General features: G+C 44.3%; 3 protein-coding genes across 8 annotated transcripts; 2 read left to right on the forward strand and 1 right to left on the reverse strand.

The window, feature by feature from the left end:
• The first annotated feature begins 1,372 nt into the window (after positions 1-1,372).
• Positions 1,373-11,724, forward strand: supt20h (SPT20 homolog, SAGA complex component). 4 transcript variants are annotated; one of them, XM_088279502.1, is made up of 23 exons: positions 1,373-1,524; positions 1,906-1,988; positions 2,096-2,131; positions 2,330-2,455; positions 2,546-2,672; positions 2,785-2,888; positions 3,040-3,210; positions 3,469-3,608; positions 3,713-3,869; positions 3,960-4,016; positions 4,091-4,168; positions 4,667-4,836; positions 4,922-4,954; positions 5,075-5,186; positions 5,958-6,063; positions 6,204-6,359; positions 6,563-6,827; positions 6,933-7,042; positions 7,462-7,517; positions 7,595-7,702; positions 8,223-8,313; positions 8,693-8,781; positions 10,321-11,724. In XM_088279502.1, exons 2-23 carry the CDS (start codon positions 1,986-1,988, stop codon positions 10,504-10,506), a joined length of 2,481 nt encoding a protein of 826 aa, XP_088135628.1. In that variant the 5' UTR covers positions 1,373-1,524; positions 1,906-1,985; the 3' UTR covers positions 10,507-11,724. The 4 variants fall into 4 exon arrangements, with proteins under 4 accessions (XP_088135628.1, XP_088135629.1, XP_088135627.1 ...); XM_088279503.1 differs by lacking the exon at positions 8,693-8,781; XM_088279501.1 differs by lacking the exon at positions 10,321-11,724 and having other exon boundaries at positions 8,693-9,899.
• Positions 10,772-13,381, reverse strand: exosc8 (exosome component 8). Of its 2 annotated transcripts, XM_088279508.1 has the most exons (12): positions 13,366-13,381; positions 12,971-13,032; positions 12,740-12,776; positions 12,594-12,657; positions 12,402-12,475; positions 12,263-12,308; positions 12,066-12,171; positions 11,950-11,995; positions 11,767-11,863; positions 11,576-11,696; positions 11,392-11,498; positions 10,772-10,993 (listed from the first exon to the last, which is right to left on the reverse strand). In XM_088279508.1, exons 2-12 carry the CDS (start codon positions 12,985-12,987, stop codon positions 10,866-10,868), a joined length of 843 nt encoding a protein of 280 aa, XP_088135634.1. In that variant the 5' UTR covers positions 12,988-13,032; positions 13,366-13,381; the 3' UTR covers positions 10,772-10,865. The 2 variants fall into 2 exon arrangements, with proteins under 2 accessions (XP_088135634.1, XP_088135633.1); XM_088279507.1 differs by lacking the exon at positions 13,366-13,381 and having other exon boundaries at positions 12,971-13,353.
• alg5 (ALG5 dolichyl-phosphate beta-glucosyltransferase) lies at positions 12,383-17,611 on the forward strand. 2 transcript variants are annotated; one of them, XM_088279506.1, is made up of 10 exons: positions 12,383-12,533; positions 14,327-14,495; positions 14,566-14,612; positions 14,687-14,755; positions 15,187-15,279; positions 15,345-15,458; positions 15,968-16,027; positions 16,114-16,265; positions 16,467-16,552; positions 16,820-17,611. In XM_088279506.1, exons 2-10 carry the CDS (start codon positions 14,333-14,335, stop codon positions 16,933-16,935), a joined length of 900 nt encoding a protein of 299 aa, XP_088135632.1. In that variant the 5' UTR covers positions 12,383-12,533; positions 14,327-14,332; the 3' UTR covers positions 16,936-17,611. The 2 variants fall into 2 exon arrangements, with proteins under 2 accessions (XP_088135632.1, XP_088135631.1); XM_088279505.1 differs by lacking the exon at positions 12,383-12,533 and adding an exon at positions 13,397-13,737.
• Positions 17,612-18,755: the final 1,144 nt, after the last annotated feature.

The following is an 18,755-nucleotide window of genomic DNA, read 5'->3' on the forward strand; positions in this document are numbered from 1 at the left end:
TGTAAAACTTTGGATGTATAAAAACATTTTAAAATGAGAATGGATCTTTAACCAGCAACCCCAATTTTCATTCCCACCCAAAATGTTGAAAATTATTGTCTTTTAAATCAGAGAACATGCGCCAGTGTACCAGTCTGAAATGAAAATGGCAGCTCACGATAATGTTAGAAGACAGACATCGCCAGCTACTGACCTGGCATGCACATTACAACAGCTTTGGTCACTTTTTGCACATCTTTTGTGTGTGGTGATTGTATTCTAGTGTCATTTGACCTGTTTGTTGTCACGTAAACATAACCAGCACCCCACCACCTCCCACAAAAGCAATCCACCAACGCTCCCAGCAAGGACTTACACCACTTAACTAACCACTTAAAAAAGTGGAAAAGCGTTGAATTCTTATGCTCGCGTTGACCTTCCACAAGCTCGGTCATGTATGTGGACTTTTAGCTTTAGAAAGAAAGGGGCCTGTGTGTATTTGTGCATGTGTGTGCGTGTGTGTGTGTTAAAACTGAACCACACCCAGAACTCTTGGTCCCTCATAAAGCAAGCGCTTATCCCCGCTCTGATGTTGACACAACTCTTTCAACAGAGTGCTGAGAGACGTTCGCAACAATAGCGCTTGCGGCAGTTTGACGTGTCTTTGTTTAAATAAAATGAAAACCATATCTTCAATAACGGCTCCTTCATAGCGGTTGTTCAATTAAAGCAATACTACAGATTAAAAGCCAATTTTTGTATCCAACTTTTGGGAATAATTGAGGCAGTAACACTGTGGTCAGTCATTTCGAATCCAGCACAGTGCTCGTTTTGTGTGCCACTAAGTACCAGATTGTTTTCTTAAAAGTGCAAACGCTCTATGAGAGACTTTAAGTGAGTGGCAAAGGACAAAAACCTGCTTTTACATCTCGAGATAGGTACACGAGGCCAGAAGAGATCAAATGAAATTCTTTCATTGACTGTACATTCATGTTTCTGCAGAGATGGCATGGCGGCCATACAGTGGATCTTCAGGCCTCCTCCGCCTCCTGTTGCACACTTGTGGTACTAACACTTGAATTGGACACTCACTGGATAGTTTTAAACAGAGCACAAACAGGCTATTTACTAATCTGTCTCAATTGTAACATTTTGCCCCTCAGCAAAATCCTAATTAGCAGTTGTCTGAAAGATTCAGAGTGATTTTCCTGTGGTGTGTTGTGTGTTTGAGATTTTTTCTTCGCTTGTAAACTGGTCCTACTATAAAATAAGCAAGACTGAGCGCAAGCTTTTGATGATAATGATGACTTTATTTATTTATTTATTTATTCAAATTATATAGTTTCCATTCTGCGTGCTGTTCGGCGTCTACGTCAGCCAGCGAACTCCGCCCACCTCCGCCCCAAACCGGAAGTTGAGCTGTTGTTGTCACACTGGAAGAAGATGGCGGCCGCTCCTACTTTTTTTCAATGAAGACTCCGATGTTTCCCTTCGCTTTCGTTATCCTGCGTTGGAGCCACTGTTGGCCGCTATGCAACCCGCAAGGCGAGTACACCCACGCCGCTAAGCGTGTCATCGCGGAGCCGTGGTTTTTCGCCGCGGAGAACTTAAAAAAAAGCCCTCCTGAGCGGGGGGGCTAGCATGCTAACTTTAGCCGCGCAAGCCTTCAGCGGGTCGTGCATCCACGGAGGCGCTCCACGGACACGCGTGCTCCATGCCTTCAAACATTCTAGGTCGAAGCCGTCGACTAATTGATTTTATCGTTATTAAGGTGCAGTAAAGCACGTTTAGACGCGACGCACAACTTTGGTGATCGTCGCTTTCTGAGTGATTTTCTTCTTCGTTGGTTGTGATGCACTGGCCCAGCTGGCCTTCCAGTTTGCCTCAATGTGTATCTTTTCTCAAATGTGTCCTGTTTCCAAACAGGGCGTGAATCGTCGCTTTAGGAGGGCGACGGTGAGGGGCAGCATCGTCTACTGTCACCTTGTAGCTGGCGGCTCACCACAATGGTAAATTCTTTATAATCACAATTCATAATAATGAAAGTTCTCCATACCTTGCATATGAAATGTCTTTCTTCTTTATTTATCACTGATTTATGTCAACCCCCCCCCAGCAACAAGTTTTGGAATATGCATTAGATCGAGCAGAGGTAAGCAATATTTTAATATTTCAATTTATGTAATTATTAAGAAGGAAATGGGTACCACATTCAGTGAACCCAATTTTTATGCCATTACATTCTCAAATACGCCAAACTTAGTCAACCACCTGTCATCATGCCAATGATTTATTGCAGACCCTTTCAGTTTTGAGTAACATGCACAATAACTGGACATAACATTTGCAGTACATTGTGGAAAGTGCTCGCCAGCGCCCCGCCAGGAGACGTCTTTCCTCTGGCGGCAGGAAGAGTTTGTATCAGAAGCTCTATGAACTCTTCATAGAAGAATGTGAGAAGGAGCCAGAGTTGAAGGTGGGTCTCATCAATTAATCAACCAATCTGTGGGCTTCTCCACAGTTGTCATGGTTACGAGTGCACATCTTGTCTGTGCGTGTGCGGCAGAATTTCAGGAGGAACGTGAAGCTGCTGGACAAGTTGTTGTCTCAGGAGTCTGTGTCGTGTCTGGTGGTCAACTTGTATGCCGGCAACGACGGCTACTCGCTCATGCTCAGGGGCAAGAATGGATCAGGTGAGGGAAACACCCGAGCCCAGGCCAGTAGGTGTAATCTATATATAAATATATATATATATTTATTTATTTATTTTTATTTTTATTTTTTTTATCTCCTGATGTTGGGTAGATTCTGAAACGATCCGACTGCCGTATGAAGAAGGAGAGCTGCTGGAGTACCTGGATGCTGAGGAACTGCCGCCTGTTCTTGTTGACCTGCTAGAGAAGTCACAGGTGTGTGTATGTATGCATGTATGTGCGTGCGCATATGTATGTATCTCTGTCTCATGTGTGTTTGGATCTCTGTGTGTGCTGGTAGGCCAAAGCATCTGTCACAGATGTTGAGTATCACCATCCTCCTGCATCGTTGTTTCCTTTTGTCCAGGTGAACATCTTCCACTGCGGCTGCGTCCTGGTGGAGGTTCGAGACTACAGGCAGTGTGCCAACACCAAGATTCCCTCCTACCAGAGCAGGCACGTGCTGCTCAGGCCCACCATGCAGACTCTCATTTGTGACGTTCACGCCATGACCAGTGACCACCACAAGTGGACACAGGTATGGTCCGTTCGTTTCCAGCAAACAAATGGCTGAGCCACATGTTGTTCTTGGTATGTACGAAAACGAATTGTACGAAAACAAAATCAAACGAAACCAGAGGTTGTTTTTTAAAAGTATTTGGCAAATTAGCACCGTGCGCCTCCCTTCTTAGCTGCTGTCTTTGCCACCTGCCTGTGATGACGTTATCATTAGCGATGCTGTTAGCATCTTGGCACACAGACACGTCTGGTTTCCATAGCAACCTCTCATCCTCAGGATGACAAGTTGCAGCTGGAGAGCCAGCTGATCTTGGCCACGGCTGAGCCTCTGTGCTTGGACCCGTCCATATCCGTCACCTGTGCCGCCAATCGGCTGCTTTACAACAAGCAAAAAATGAACACCCGCGCCATGAAACGGTACCTACTGCCACACGACAACTTTATCTACAGTACGTCCCAATACTGTTTGACATTCTCACCACTTGTTTTTTGTATATATATTTTTCTTTTACGCGCTAAAGGTGCTTTAAGAGGCACTCTCGGGCGGCGCTAAACCGCCAGCAGGAGCTGTCGCAGCTGCCCACGCCGCGTCAGCTGCGCCTCTACGACTACCTGCAGAAGAGGAAAGAGAGGAAATCCGCACCAATCATCGACCTGAAGATCTCCAAGATCGGAAACGTGAGCGCTCTGGCTGCATCTTCTGTTTGCATTTCCTAGCGTTCCAGGAACATTGAGGTTTTGATTACTTGTAATTTTGTTGTCCCGCAGTGCGTGGATATGTGGAGACAGAACAGCTGCCAGCTGAGTGTTCCCAAAGAAATCGACGTAAGTGCAGCGTTTGAACACTGGCCGCTTTCCTCACGTACAAACAAGTATGATGTAGATGTGTTTGCTCGCAGGTGGAAAAGTATGCTGTGGTGGAGAAATCGCTACAGTTAGAAGATTCTCAGCCCACCACTGTGATCTGGCCTGCTGAGGTAAGTGCATTTGATCATTAAAGGGACGCTTCATTGACATTAACATTGGCACTTAATATTTGCTTGTAAAAATGATATCAGTACTAAAATGCCCCCAAAAAGACTGTGTAGTGATTTAAGTTTTTTTTTTTTTTGCTATGAGATTTACAATTAATTGGCATGCCTGCTTTTGGTTATTTATTTATTTTCCCAGTTTCAGCATCCACGTCACAGGGGGCTTTTTCAAGCCATCACTTATTTCCTAATTTCTCCTAAATAAATAGATAAAAAAGAAAACGATAGCTAATTTCAGTTTCCTGATAAAAAAAAATATATATGTATAAAATCACCTTGTCCTCCGTTAAGAATTAGGACAACAAAAGTTAGTGCAGCATGGAAGTCACGTTTGCCCCACAGTGCGAAATTGTGGCTTCCAGTTTTCATGGTCTTCGAAGGACTAAATACATGCTCGTGAAGGTGATAAAACATCATGACATGCTTTGTTTCCTCCCCGCATAGGAGGTTGTGGACGACTACACCTTCGAGTGCGAGGTGGGCGGTCAAACCCAGAGGACAATGGTGTCCATTGTTCAGTCGCTGGGTGACCCGCTGGTGTACGGCAAGATCTACTGCACCAAAGACAGCAAGGCCAACGGGGACGGCGCAGACCTAAAGCTCACACATCCGCCGTAAGACTTCCAACTTTGTCCACGCCAGGAAACGTCAACCAAATCACTGAATAAACAACCTCCCTTCTTTTTTTTTTTTCCTCAGGTTCCTCATCGGTTCTAAATTGGATGCCGAACGGTGTGTGGACACATTTGAGAGGATTTTAGCTTTTCTCATGCCACAGTGAATAACACAAATGATGTGTTTTTCGTCCGACAGCCAATATTTGTTAGTTGACTGTGTTTCTGTGTGCGCCAGGTTCCTCGCGCAGTACAAATGCGTGTATGAGCGTGATGTCAAGTGTCAGGTCAAGATGTCCCACAACTCAGGCAGCATGGCGCCGGCGCCCCCCTCCCCTGACAAGGACGAGGTGCCCTTTCTCATCATCAACTTCAACATCATCATCGTCGTTAGAGTAGAACGATGGCGATTGGAATGCCTGCTGGCGCTTGATATTACGTCATCAGTAGACAGTTGCTGTTTGTAATGTTAGTAAGTGGAGATCGGGCCCAAGCTTTGATTTTATACATGTATATTTTATTTATTTATCTGCCTGTATAAGTTGACCGAGGAAGTGGCAAAGCTACCGCTATGTTTCCGTAATTTCCACTTGAGAATGTTGGCGTTGCCTTCACCTCAGTGTTCTATGATGCATAACAGATTTAATATTAATTGTCGTAATCGTAAATATTTGTTGAAAAATATATTAGAAAAGAACCATGGGGGAAAATGTAATGCATTTTTAGGGGGGAAAATGGCAATTAGATTATTTTCCATCATCGCACAGCCATAATCATCATCATCATTATCCAGTCATGGAAAAACGGATTAGACCAGCCTTGCTTACTCAGTTTCTTGTCCATTTAAACGGCGATGCAACTAGAGGGACATTTATTTGGACAAATAATGAACAAAAATAACTGATAAGAGTTGAATTTTAGAGCCCCTTTTTCCGTTGTTTTCTTGATAATATTCAAAATCACTTCAATTCTTACCTCAATAGCTGTGTCATTGCGCTGCCAAAAAACATGTTGTCTTTTCTGACTGTTAGTTATATGATCATTTTTTTCCCACAACTGTAAGTAAATATTCCCTGTGTGGGTTGTGCGATTTGACACATGCTTGTCGTCATCTTTGTCAGAGTGATGGTTTTTCTCCGCTGGTTCAAACGTCCGTGTTGGGCAAAGGAGTGAAGCACCGGCCGCAGCCCATCAAACTGCCGCCAGGATCAGGCAGCAGCTCCTCAGGTATACCCCGACAGTGGCTGCTTTCCACTTTCAGTTCTCCTCACGAGTGGTTCCCGGAAGTAAAAAGTTCCAATCGGGTCATTGCTCCAGACAAAAGGTTCCTGGACTTTTTGAAAGCATCCTCTTCCGTCTGCCTGCAGGTAATCCATACAGCTCCCAAACCGCAAGTGGTCTTAAGTGTCCTACACCGCCGCCCCCCGCCAAAGGCCAGCCCCTGAACAGGAAGCACTCCATGGAGCTGGGACAGGTGGGCCTGCTGTCCCCTGCCTCGCTTTCGCCCATGAGCGCCACGCAAAGTGAGTACAAGTCCCCGAATGGTTGCTCTCGTCAGCGAAATATTTTTGGCATCCTCATTGTTGACGAAAACAGTACCGGCTTCATAAAACATGTAAAAATTGTGTCTTGTGCATAAATAACAAAATAATTGTGTTGTATATTAACCATTTTGATTGGACATCACAGAATGGCGCAGTTGTGTGTAAAAATGCTCTTGTCATAGGATCGGGCACCCCCACCAACACGCCGGGCTCTACGCCGCACCCCACCGACTCGCTCGGACCCCCGTCGGGGACGGCCACCCCGCCGGACGTCCCTGCGCAGCCCGGCCTGCTCACGCCCTTCGCCCCGCAGCAGCTGGCCCTCAGCCAGCCGCTGCCCGTCATGACCATCCCGCTGCCCACTGTGGGCACCACCGGTACCACCTCGTCGCCCGTCGTGGCCAACCCGGCCGGCCTCAACTTCATCAACGTGGTCAGCTCCGTCTGGTAAGTGCCGAGCGCTGTGCTATTCCGCTTGGGGGCAGCTTCCCCTCAAGCCCCCCTGAAATGAAAACCAACTCGTTTGATGAAAATTTCGTGACATTTTTGCAGCAACCCCCAGACGCTGATGAGCGGCTCCAACCCCGTGCTCGGTCCCGGACTGAACCTGAGCCTGCCGTCTGGAAGCCTCATGCCCCCCATGCAGCCCGCCGCGCAAACTGGTTTGTAGCAACCGTCAACCAACCGGCATTCACACAAAGGAGTTACATTGGGGATCGAGGATGACAGCTCACACACAGAAAAAAAAAAGTCAAAAGATGGATGTAAATAGTTTTGTTAATTGCGCATCGCCTCATTGTCTTAAAGTGACAGAGTTCAGAAAGTGAAATAATGTCACTGGCCAATTTTTGTAAATTAATGCAGCAAGTAGAACAGGATATAATGTGAAATTGTCTGTACTTGCAATTGTCTTTACATTGATTCACAATCGATCAGATGTCGATATTACTGGTGTAGCTGTTATTATTATTCATTTTTTTTAAAACATTTATCACCAGTGTGTGGGACTCACTCCCAAATGGGAACATTTTAGCTGTAAATAGTAAAGGTAAAGGTAATAATTTGTGTGTGTCTCTTCCAGGGAGTCACTTTGGCCTGAACAGCAGCACCGGGCTGCGACCGCTCAACTTGCTGCAGGTATGTGGGGTTTGTCACCTTTCTCTTTTCGGCGTCCAGTCATTCGTGTGAACTCGTTTGTTTGTTGACATGCTAAGATCCCGAGCGGCCCGCTCATCTTCAACCCAGTGCAGCAGCAGCAGCTGTCGCAGTTCTCCCCACAGAGCCAGTCAGCCACTTCCAGCCCACAGCAGCAGGGGGACACGGTGAGTCATTCATTGCGCTCTCACGCTGCGCCACAGTCTCCACTTGGCTGCAATGCCCCCCACTCGCTTGTAAACATCAAGACATGTCTTCCTCATGCAGCTGAATGTTAGCGAACCTCGTTTCTGTCTGCGTTTCCCGTAACTTAGATTGTGGACACTGTTGCTTTGCTCCGCAATCTCACCTTTGCTGCAGCTGTCCACGCTCTCCTCTTTAAAATTGTTTGTCTTCTCCATACATGCATGTTTGTTGTAATAGAACTCAAGTTTTAATGAGCCCACACCATTGCTGAGCCGTATTATGCTCCATAATCTCAGCATGGCTGCAACTGCCCTCAGTCTCTTGTAAAAAAAAAAAAAAAAAAAAAAAAAAACAATAAAATAGTGATCTTCCTCACTCATGCTTAGATTAGCATACTCCGTTGTAGTGCCTTAGCTCCAGACCCTGCAATATCATACGCTGCATTCTCCAATTGGCTGCAGCTGGCCTCTAAAATCCAAATGACCATTTGTGGCCTTGCAGGGCGACCAGGGCTCCGACCCGAGTTTAGGCAACCAGCAAACGGCCGTCATCAACTTGGGCGTGGGCGGCTTCATGTCTCCACAGGCGGCAGGTACGACACTCCACAACCGCTCTGCCCCCCCAATAATTACACACTTAACACACATTTCCCTCCTCCGTGGAAGTGTCGCGAGTTCCACTCGTGTGCTAACGTAGTTTACTCTGTAGCCAACACATGGCGGTTGTACTCAATTCCCTTTCTTCTCTGCTGCGTTACTTTCTTTGATTGACTCTATCCTCCCCCATCCTTCCGCCCCAACCCCTTCTTCTCTTTACTTTCTCTTCTTCCATTGCATCTCCTCATGCAATATTTCCCTCCTTTTTTTTCTTGTGTTTTGTTATTTTCACCCCTTCCATTGTCATGTTTTCCCTCCTGGGGCAAACAACCCCTCTCCTTCCTTTCCACTCCCCACCTCCTTCCCCACCATTAGTGCTGTCCCAGTTGGGCTGTGGGCTGGACGGGTCTGGGCCCCCGCTGCCTTCTCCAAGGCTTCAGCAGCAGCACCAGCCTCAAATCCAAGTAACTGTGACATGGACATACACACACAATGTGCACAAGGGCCGTTCAATAAATGACCAAAAGAAAAAAAAGAAAAGTCAAAAATTGAATCAAATTGGATGGAATTTAATCGGCCCGTCCGACGAGCCGTTTTCCTCCCCTTTTACAAGCACATCAATCACTCCATCTCTGTTGTATGTCAAGCATTGTGATTGGCCGCTGCCACGCCGAGCATGGTGAAAAGGCGTTGTCCGACTGGCTGCATGAGTGCTGTGGTCGTCACGGTTACCTTGGATGATTGTCGGTTTTCGGGGAGTGTTGAATCCCCTCTGAGGAAAGGTCAAAATTGTGTCCCTGTCATTGATGCTGTGGCTGTCTGATGAAAAACGGATTTTATTCCAGAAAACAAAGCGTTTCCACAAGATTGATTGAGAGCAGAAAGTGTATTGTGCATGTTTTGTTTTGTTTTTTTTACCATTTTTATAAATTATGGCATTGACCAAGATCAGTCACACCCCTATCAAGAATTGAGCGTTTTGCTCTTACCACCATTCTCCAAATTGAATCCGTTGCATAGACGTTGCAACAGTGGCCTTGCTAATATGTTCATTAGCAGTTAGGGCAACAGAAAGCCGCAAGGAAGGAGAAGATTGTGGTTACTTTGCTTTAACAAACTGAAAGTACAATTTACAACTTTTTCAGTTCCATGGCTATCGCAATGTGTGTTGTTGTTTTCTTGAACCCCGATTTATCAATTAGCGTCTTGTCAAAGATGGGTCGGCTCGGCGTTACTTTGCTGTACTAACCCATGTGTGTTAACATGTTTTTCAGTCGCGTAGATATTGCAATTTATCATCAATGTTAGAGCCGCCATCCTCTGTTGATTATTGGTTAGCATCAAGTCACGACGCTGTGCCGAAGACAATTATGGTTACTTTACATGGCAAGCGTTTCAACAGCTTTTTCAGGTACGACAATGATAATTGTTGATGTTTGTGTGGGATTGACAATGTGCAAAATTGCAACATGTTCAAGATTGGAACTGATTGCGTTTTTTTTCCCCCTAGTTCTGTTCCACGGATTCCTTGCTATGTCACAATTTTACCTTGACAGTCCAAATATCATAAATTCCTCTGCAAGTCCCATGTCCCTCATTTCGTGCTTTGCTGGAGCTTTACTAACATGCTCGCTTGTATGGAAAGCCGTTTGAGCATTTGTTTATGTACGCATGTACTAGGATACACTTTTTCCTCAATTCGGTGCACTATTAGAACAATAGTGTTACTACTAGTAACACTTTTCACTTCTGCAAAACCATTAGTGGGCATTTTGGGGGTTACTAGTAGAGCCCTGAAGGTTACAAGACACTTGCCTCCTAATTGGTCTTATTAGGATTAATAATTTAGCATTTGACTGAGAAAAAGTGTACAATAGTAGTACACATGAATAAATGCTCAATGCGTTTTTCCACACACTTGTGACATCATTCCGCCGCCATCGTCATGACGCCGCCGCCAACTTCCTGCCCGCTGACGTTGCTCTTTGTGTTTCCTGATGTAGTTGCAATTCTTGCAGCACCAAATGCAGCAGCAGCAAATGGCTATGGCGGTCCCCCAGGGGGGTGCGGGGGTCCCACAGCATACCGCCAACCAAGCAAGAAGTAGGAGGAAGAGGAGCACGCCGCAGCCCCTCCCCAAACCTCGCCAGGCAGAAACATTGCCCCCCGCCACGCCGAGGCGCGAATGAACTACAAGGAAGGAACTTTGCCTGTATTTTTTTCAGTCACACAAGAAGAAGGTCCTTGTAGCTGAATACTTCCACTAAGACCCCCTCCATAGGTTTGGGAGGGGGCATCCCGAGAGGATTCCTCACCGCACATCTTCCCGCAGAACAAACTGATCCTGGGAGGCCGCCGTCTACCTCTCGAGCCACTTTTGTATGCCGGCGCTGGATTTGGAGCCGTGAGTGTTGACACATTTCTGGACACTTAAAAAATACTTTTTTTAAGATGTCTTTGTCAGCAGTTTTATTGTTAAAAAAGAGGAATATATATTGACAATGAGAATACAGCTTTTAGAGATATTAAAAAAAAAAAAGAAAAACATTTATTTTTTTATCTTTTTTTGTGTGATGCTTTTGATGACTTTGTTGATGAGTTTGCAGATTTCTTTCTGCCGCACCGTCGCTCGGCTAATCAACTCCTGGAGTTTCTCCGCAGACAAAGGCGTTCCACCTTTAAAAAAAAAAAGTCGGAAATGACATTTCCCAACTGTCAAGTCTATGTTCAAAGCAACACGCTAATGTAACGTGGAATCATCAAATGACTAAATATAAAATGAGCCGACAGCCGTCACTTTCTGTCAATGTAAAAAGCAGTATTGGAGAGGGTTTGACATTAAAGAATATTCAGCAAAAACTAGGCTGATCTTGAAATACTTATATTTGCACTTTTCTTTGAGCTTTTTAGACAATAGTGTAGAAACAGAATAACCAACCACTGAAAAAAATAATTGAACCAAGAGTACTACCTAGTCCTGAACCAAGGGACTTAATTCTGGGTCCCTTCACCTCTACCAAATGAGATTACCCAGTTCTCCTTAACACGTCAAGAGAGGAAGCTGCGGTCCTGACCTGGTTTGTGCACGGAGCACAGGCGTCCTTCCTCATCCATCACCACAGTGAAGTGAGCAGTAGCCAGTTGCTCCTCTTCGGCCGTGGGGTCCGCCAGGAGGATGGAGCTGCAAGGCGCAAAACAGGCTTTGCACTTTAAGACACCCGAGATGACGTTTAAATCGAAGGAACAGTCTGAGCTCACTCGTCAAAGACGCAGAAGGAGGCAGCAACGGGATGCTTGAGAATCTTCAACTTGTGTCGCTTTCCCAAGTCCACCTCTGGCGCGCCGGTCTCGCCGTTGACTGAGACCTCGGGGAGTGTGGCTGCGTGGGCCAAGACCAAGAAGATGAAGGGTTGACGGTAACTGAAATGAGCAGGGTGGATTGTACGTACTGTTCTTCAGAGCGGCCAGCAGGGCCAGCGTGCACGTGTCCAACACGTTGCCGTCATAGTCCAGACACATCAGGTCACAGTACAGCGACCAGCACAGCTTCAATAACACAACACATTGAACGTTAACGTTTTTGTAATATTTGTACTTATTCTATAAATGTTCTCCCCCATTTAGTCTCTCACCTTGCCTCGTTCGATGCACAAATCCTCCACCTGCAACACTTCCGAGCTGCAGTGACAAAATAATAGATTACACATAAGGAAATGTGACTATTTTTTTTTGATCATCCGTTATACACCTCTCAATGATGTCAACCATGAACTGACTGGCAGCTTGGGCCTGCTCCCCCGGCGGTCCGGGTCGGAACTGTGAAGAGCACAGCGGCGGTAGGTCCACATTGGGTACTGGAAATGTGTTGAATCATAAAAAAAATGTTTTGGAAAATAAAATATACAAATGGAAATGTAAAAACGTTTTAATTCATCACCCGCTTACCTATGAAACCTTTCCCCGGGGCATCCACTAACGGATTGGACAGCTCCTGCACAATAACACAAAAAAACTGAAGTCACGACACAATGGGCGGCATTGATTTATCGACACGAGCTTGTGCTTCTCCTCGAAAGTCATTTACCGCTTTGACACCGCAGATGACTGTGGTGTTGCCTAACTTCACCAGCGCCGAGCCGTCTGCTGTACTAATGGACCCTGCGGACCATTGCAAAATGAACAAATGAAAATACATTTTTGCACAACTTTGTGACGAGTAAGTTGATGTATGAAAGGTAAAGTGTTGTTTTAAGGGCCGTAAAAGAGTGTTACTGACCAATGTTGACCGTCGTAGTTCGGAATTCTGACAGTTCGCGTCCATCTGGTCGGCAGTTTTCTTTCTGGAAAAAAATGGAAATGTGCAAGATGACGTTCTAGGTAAATGTGGTGTAGCAATAAATAAAAAGTTTGAACGTCACCCACCAGAAAGCTCCGGTGGTATTCCAAAGGCTCAGCCGTCCTGCACACAACCAAAACAAATTGAACCAACTCGCTACGTTTTAGTCGTGGATTAGTACAAAATAAGCACACGAACTCACGAAAATGGCATTAGTACAAAAGCCTAATTTTAACTTGATGAATTGATATATGAATACGAGTAAATTTGTACGAAAACGGTGATAAAATAGTCCAATTATGAGCAGTCTTTCTTACTTGAATCCAGCCGCCATGATGTTTTGGTTGACCACGTGGTTTCGAAGTTGAACTACGAAAGCCTGCAAGGGGAAAAAGTAAGAGGAAAGTCGATTTGGTATGACAGCGGACTGAATCCACATGTTGTAAAATATTTTGTGGTAAAAGTGCTTAAATAAAGCGGAACTTTATTGGATTTGCGAACCGTTGTTTTTACTTGATATAAGAGCAGAGGAGAATGGCACTAAAAGCCTTAAAAAAACCCTGCCACTCACTTTACTCTCTAACAAAAATCACTAATCTAAACACCAAAATACTGCCGTAATCGATCATTCAATGTCATTGTTAATTTAAAAGTATTTATATATCTCCCCGTTTTTTACGTGAAGCCAGCGCTCGTTATAAATTCTCCTGACCTATAGGTGTCACTGCTCGCGTGACCGAGTATTTGGTCGCTCGTCACAACCAATGACGTGTCATCCAGGAACCGAGGCACTTCCGTGTTGCCGCTGTGTTCACTTGCGATTGGAAGCAAGCAGAGGAATGAACAACTCTCGCACTTGTGCAAATATGAACCTGTTGTAGTCTGACTTTGTTGAATTGGTGATCTTTCGGTGGTCAATGTCCTCGAACCTCCGAAAAGTACAAATAGTCACGCTGACTAGCTCCGCGGGTAACTTGCCGTGAGAGCTAACAGCGATTCCGTCCAGCACACTTGTCCAAAAATGGACAGCCTCTTTGAAATACTTCAAGCTTTAGTATGCTTGGCGATTGTAGCTGTGATCGTGGTAAGTGCAAATGTCTTTTTGGCAGGTGGTCTGTAGAACAATATGTATGGTTGAAAGTGACTACGGGATAGTTTAGTCACAGAAATAATATTCGGATATTTTGATTTTCGACACATGTAGCCCTAAATTTCTTTAAAATTACTGCTTTGGTTAATCTAAAACAGATTTAAAATAATAGCATGAAATACCGCGGCTAAAACGACCGGAGACTTTCTCTTTCCTTGTGCGTTGTGAATCATACTTGGTCAAAATGATGATTGTGATTCTGATGCATGATCCTGAATGGTCAGTAATAACTGACTGCCAGCCTTTTTCAATGTAATGTTGCGATTTTGCCAGCTGTTTTGGAGCTTTTTAAGAAACCTATAGAATTGGGTGTTCTGGCACACTATAATTATCAACCGGAAGAGTCCACTTTGGTAACCAGAATGTCAGTGTCCTTTTTTTTTTACTAGGTGGTAACCATTCAAGCCATGAACTGCTTGTTTGTTTCCCTACAAACCCTAACCTCAAATCTACACTGATGCAACTCTGTGTGTTTAGTGTAAGATGCGTTTTAACAACCAGACGACTCATTTGTTCTCCTCAGTTTGTGATGGTGGCGCATGTCACCGCCAGCACAGTAAACCTGACGCGGGACGACAAGGAGAAACGGTTTGTCACCACTACCGGAGCCGAGGAGCTGTTCCCCTCTATGCACGAACTCCCCTCCGTAGAACTCTCCGTGGTGATTCCCGCCTACAATGAGGAACTGCGGAGTGAGTGACATCACCGTTGAGCTTTAATCTAATTTCTTTTAACCTTGCATCCAATTGTGTGTTGTTTCAGTACCAGTGATGCTGGATGAAGCCATGGGATATTTGGAGAACAGGCGGGTCAGTATGACGCTGAAGAGTAATGAAGTGCCAACAAGTAGCGGTGTTGAACTGTTTTCGTACTCCACTCTTAGAAACGACAAACTTCTTTCACCTACGAGGTCATTGTGGTAGATGACGGCAGTAAAGACAACACCACACAGGTGAGAACCTTAATTACTCACCACATGTTGTATTCATTTTTGGTAACGGATTTCTTTTTCTTTTTTTTTGTTTGCAACATCTGCACCATTTTTTTTATACTGAAACAAAATTATTTCACAGTGGCTTGGTATTCTTCCAGGATGATCCGTTTAGATTTGGTTGGCAATTCTCACTTGTTGGGATTGCACTCAAAATGTATTGAAATTTAACACATTAATGATACATTGAAATGTTTAAAAATACAACCAAAAAACAGTCCAATTTGGTACTTTTATACTTGAAACTTTCTATTTTCTGTGTTTGATGCAGTAACCTGATGTTTTTTGGGTAATAATAAAAGGCATTTACCTTTTTAAAATTTGGTGAAAATTCACATAGTAATGACATTCTAAATTTTAACACATCGTTCACTTTTGTGATGAACCACCAGGTGGCGTTGGGGTACACCAAGAAGTATGGCGCGCAGACAGTGCGGGTTCTGACACTGGTGAAGAACCGAGGAAAAGGGGGTGCAGTGCGCTTGGTGAGAGACGTTAGCCACCCGCTAGCAGCAGAAGCATGCTAACATTTGTTTATGTTGTCGAAAAGGGAACGCTGAGCTCCAGGGGCCGCCTCATTCTTATGGCCGACGCTGACGGAGCCACCAAGTTCGCTGACATTGAAAAAGTTGAAGCGGGCCTTAAAGACCTCAGTCCCAGACCGGTAATAAAAAAAAAATTGTACGAATAGTAATGCAGTACAGAATGAATTGCAAAAATACACAAAGGATGAAAAAAAAGATGGCATACTTTTTTTTTTTTTTTTACTTCTCTGCTCTGACTGTTTAAGTGGGAGAAAGGGAGGAAGTATGGTATATTCTGAGAGAGACATACTTTAGGAAGGAACGATTTAAAGGGTAGGTCAAGTCAAAAAAAAAATCTTGACAGTAATATGTTGTGTGTGATACAGGAGACAATTTTCGATTTAACCTTTAAGAAGGCGACACGAGGATATATGTGTGAATGGAGTGTAGAAAGGAAGCATTGATGGTAAAACAGAAGTTCAGGAGGAGGTTGGATGGAAGGAAGGAAACTCGAATGAATGAAAGGAAGGAAGGATGGAAAGGAGATGAAGGAAAGAAAGAAGGCGTGAAGGGTGTACCCCATTTTGGCTGTCCTGTCTTTGTCTTAGCCCAATGTCCCCCCCTTTTATGACTTGTTTGTGGTTCCCAGGACAATATGGCCATCTCATGCGGTTCCCGAGCTCACTTACAGCAAGACGCCGTTGCTCAGGTAACCCGAGCGGATCAGTTTGTCGCCACCGAGCACCATCGGCCCACCTTTTTAATTTTATTTATTTTTTTGCGTTCTCGCTTCAGCGCTCGCTCTTCCGCAACTTCCTGATGTGCGGCTTCCACTTCCTGGTTTGGTTCTTTTGCGTGCGCGGGGTGCGGGACACGCAGTGCGGCTTCAAGCTTTTCACGCGTGAGGCGGCGCTGCGCACCTTCTCCTCACTGCACGTGGAACGCTGGTGAGGTTGCCGCCATAAAATGTGAACCGCCGCCGTAATCGGCCCATTCCAGATCCACTCGCAAAATAAACCAACGTTAGTGTTGTAGGGTTCATCAAAAAAAGGTTTTGTGCCAAAAAGTTCAACTTCTCATAGCTTCAATCTTAAAGAAAATGAGAAACTGGAAACGATTCATGTAAAATGTGGATGATTCCTTTGCAGGGCTTTCGATGTGGAGCTCTTGTACATCGCGCAGTGCTTCGAAATCCCCATCGCAGAGGTGGCCGTCAACTGGACTGAGATTGAAGGTAACGTCACGAGTCACTTTCTTTTTTCATTTGTCTTCCTGTTGCGTGAAAGGTACTGACATGGAATTGAGGGGAGCTGAAGTAGCACTTGCAATATGCCGGCTGCCCTTGTAGTAGCATTAGCGGTGCGCCAAAGGCAACGTGGACGGGGAAAATAAAAAGGAGGATCATGGCTGTGTGAAAGGGAACACAAAGAATTGCGTTGGCGGCTATGTGAAAGAGAAAGAGAGAGGGAAAAAAAACTGGAAAGTTTATGTGTGTCTTCAGGTTCTAAGCTGGTTCCACTCTGGAGCTGGCTCCAGATGGGTCGAGACCTGATCTTCATCCGCCTACGCTACATGACAGGAGCCTGGAAGCTACACCTGCCCATCAAGAGCCACTAGCAAGTCACTGAAGAGACTGGCGCAACTTGCCGCCCAAGCACAAGAACAGGCGGGCCTTTTTTTGTGGATTCTTTTTTTTTTTTTAACACACTTGTACCTTCCTCCGCTGGGGGGCGCCATCTGTGCTTAAATGAAGACACCAGACTGCTGGTTGCCTATGCAAAGCCTTGAGCATTAAGGCTCGTGCAGTAGTGTCCTCTTTGTTCTCACTAGTAAGACAATCCAGTGCTCTAGAAAAACAATAATCTTACTTTTGGCCTACTACACAATCAAATATGTCTGGTAAACTACTAATGGGCCCAAAAAGTTGTCCTACTAGCATACCAAAGTACTACTAGTGCAGTTGTCAACTAGTCTACAGCTTTGCATCACTAGTAACAGTCCTACAAGTGAGGCCGATTGGTATATAGACCTGAAGTCAAGTTCATTTCAAGTTATTTTTGCCTTCAAGAGAAGCTGCAGTTAAACAGGACAAAATCCAGACGTCAGAATGGGAGGCAGGATCTCAAAGGTATTGATGCTCAAACGGGTTTCCGTATTGCGGTAGCTGCCATTTTGTGTGCCAAGTTGTTTCATTGGTCAGATGAGATGGCTCATTCTTGTATAAATGTGTAGGGGGAAAAACATTTGCGGTTGGTTGAGTGGAAATTTAAAAAAATAAATAAAAATTACTGAATGTTTCGTCATACGTCAATTCGCTAACATTTCATTACCTGAGAGAGTAGCACTTTCCCATAGTGTGTGTGTGTCATACTACACAACACCACTAGGTGGCAGAGGTGGTCATCAAATCCCCTTCCCATTTCTGTTATGCGCTGTACGCCTTCACGACGGTGAGTAGTTTTACTTTATTTAACGTGAATTTGTCTTTGCACATTTTGAGTATGTGTGTGAGGGAAGCAAAGCGGGTGGGGCTGCTGGCACACTTTAATTGCAGATTATGTGTCTTGTAGGAAGCTATAACTTGTACCACATTGCTGGTACGTTTAACGATGGACCGATGCATACGGTAAGTACCACAAGGGAGTATGAAACCAGCAACAATCGTCAGCAGCATTATATTATCTGCGTTGTTTTATTTTTTAATATTTATATATTATAATTTCGTTTTTTTACATGTAATTTAACTGAATTTTATTTTAATTTATGTTCATATTTATTTTGGTCCTTTATTAGTTTAAAAAATAAGTTATTGAGAAAAATCTTAACCAGGGGTGCCAATATTTTTGGAGAGCATTGTAGGTGCTTAACAATAAAGAATTGCTATTTAGAGAAATAAATGAACAGCTGCAGTAAAAAAAAAGGATATCAATAAAAACTCTCGAAAAGCAGTATAACACCTGTCAACAAATAAAAGCACATTTGAGTCCAAGATGATATTTATGTTAGCCTAAATCTATTTTTGACACTGATAAAAAAAATTTTTTTTTTTTTGATAAATCATAAATACATTACTTAATTTATCATTTGTTCCATGAACCTTGATTAATATTAATTTAGTAATGCATTACCACTTAAGGCTCACTATTCTCACATCAATTGTAAATTGCAATAATGTCTTCTTTAATTATTTAAGGAATTTACTCATTTGCAACACTTACATTATTTCCCCAAATGTCCTCATTGAGTCTTGATGTAATTTCACTGTGTTATTCTACATTCATGTGTTTCAAATAAGAGATTACATTATCTTTTATGAGAGTGAGACCACGCCTCCTGTTTGGGAGTGACATCCATGCTTGGCCAATTGGAGCCCTCTTTGTCCTTCCAGTGCTTGCACGGGAGGGGGCAGGCGTACCATCCTTCTTACTCATCACCCC

Source organism: Idiotropiscis lumnitzeri, chromosome 17 (genome assembly GCF_059441095.1).
Source record: "Idiotropiscis lumnitzeri isolate Australia: NSW breed Sydney's pygmy pipehorse chromosome 17, RoL_Ilum_1.0, whole genome shotgun sequence".
Lineage (NCBI taxonomy): Eukaryota > Metazoa > Chordata > Actinopteri > Syngnathiformes > Syngnathidae > Idiotropiscis > Idiotropiscis lumnitzeri.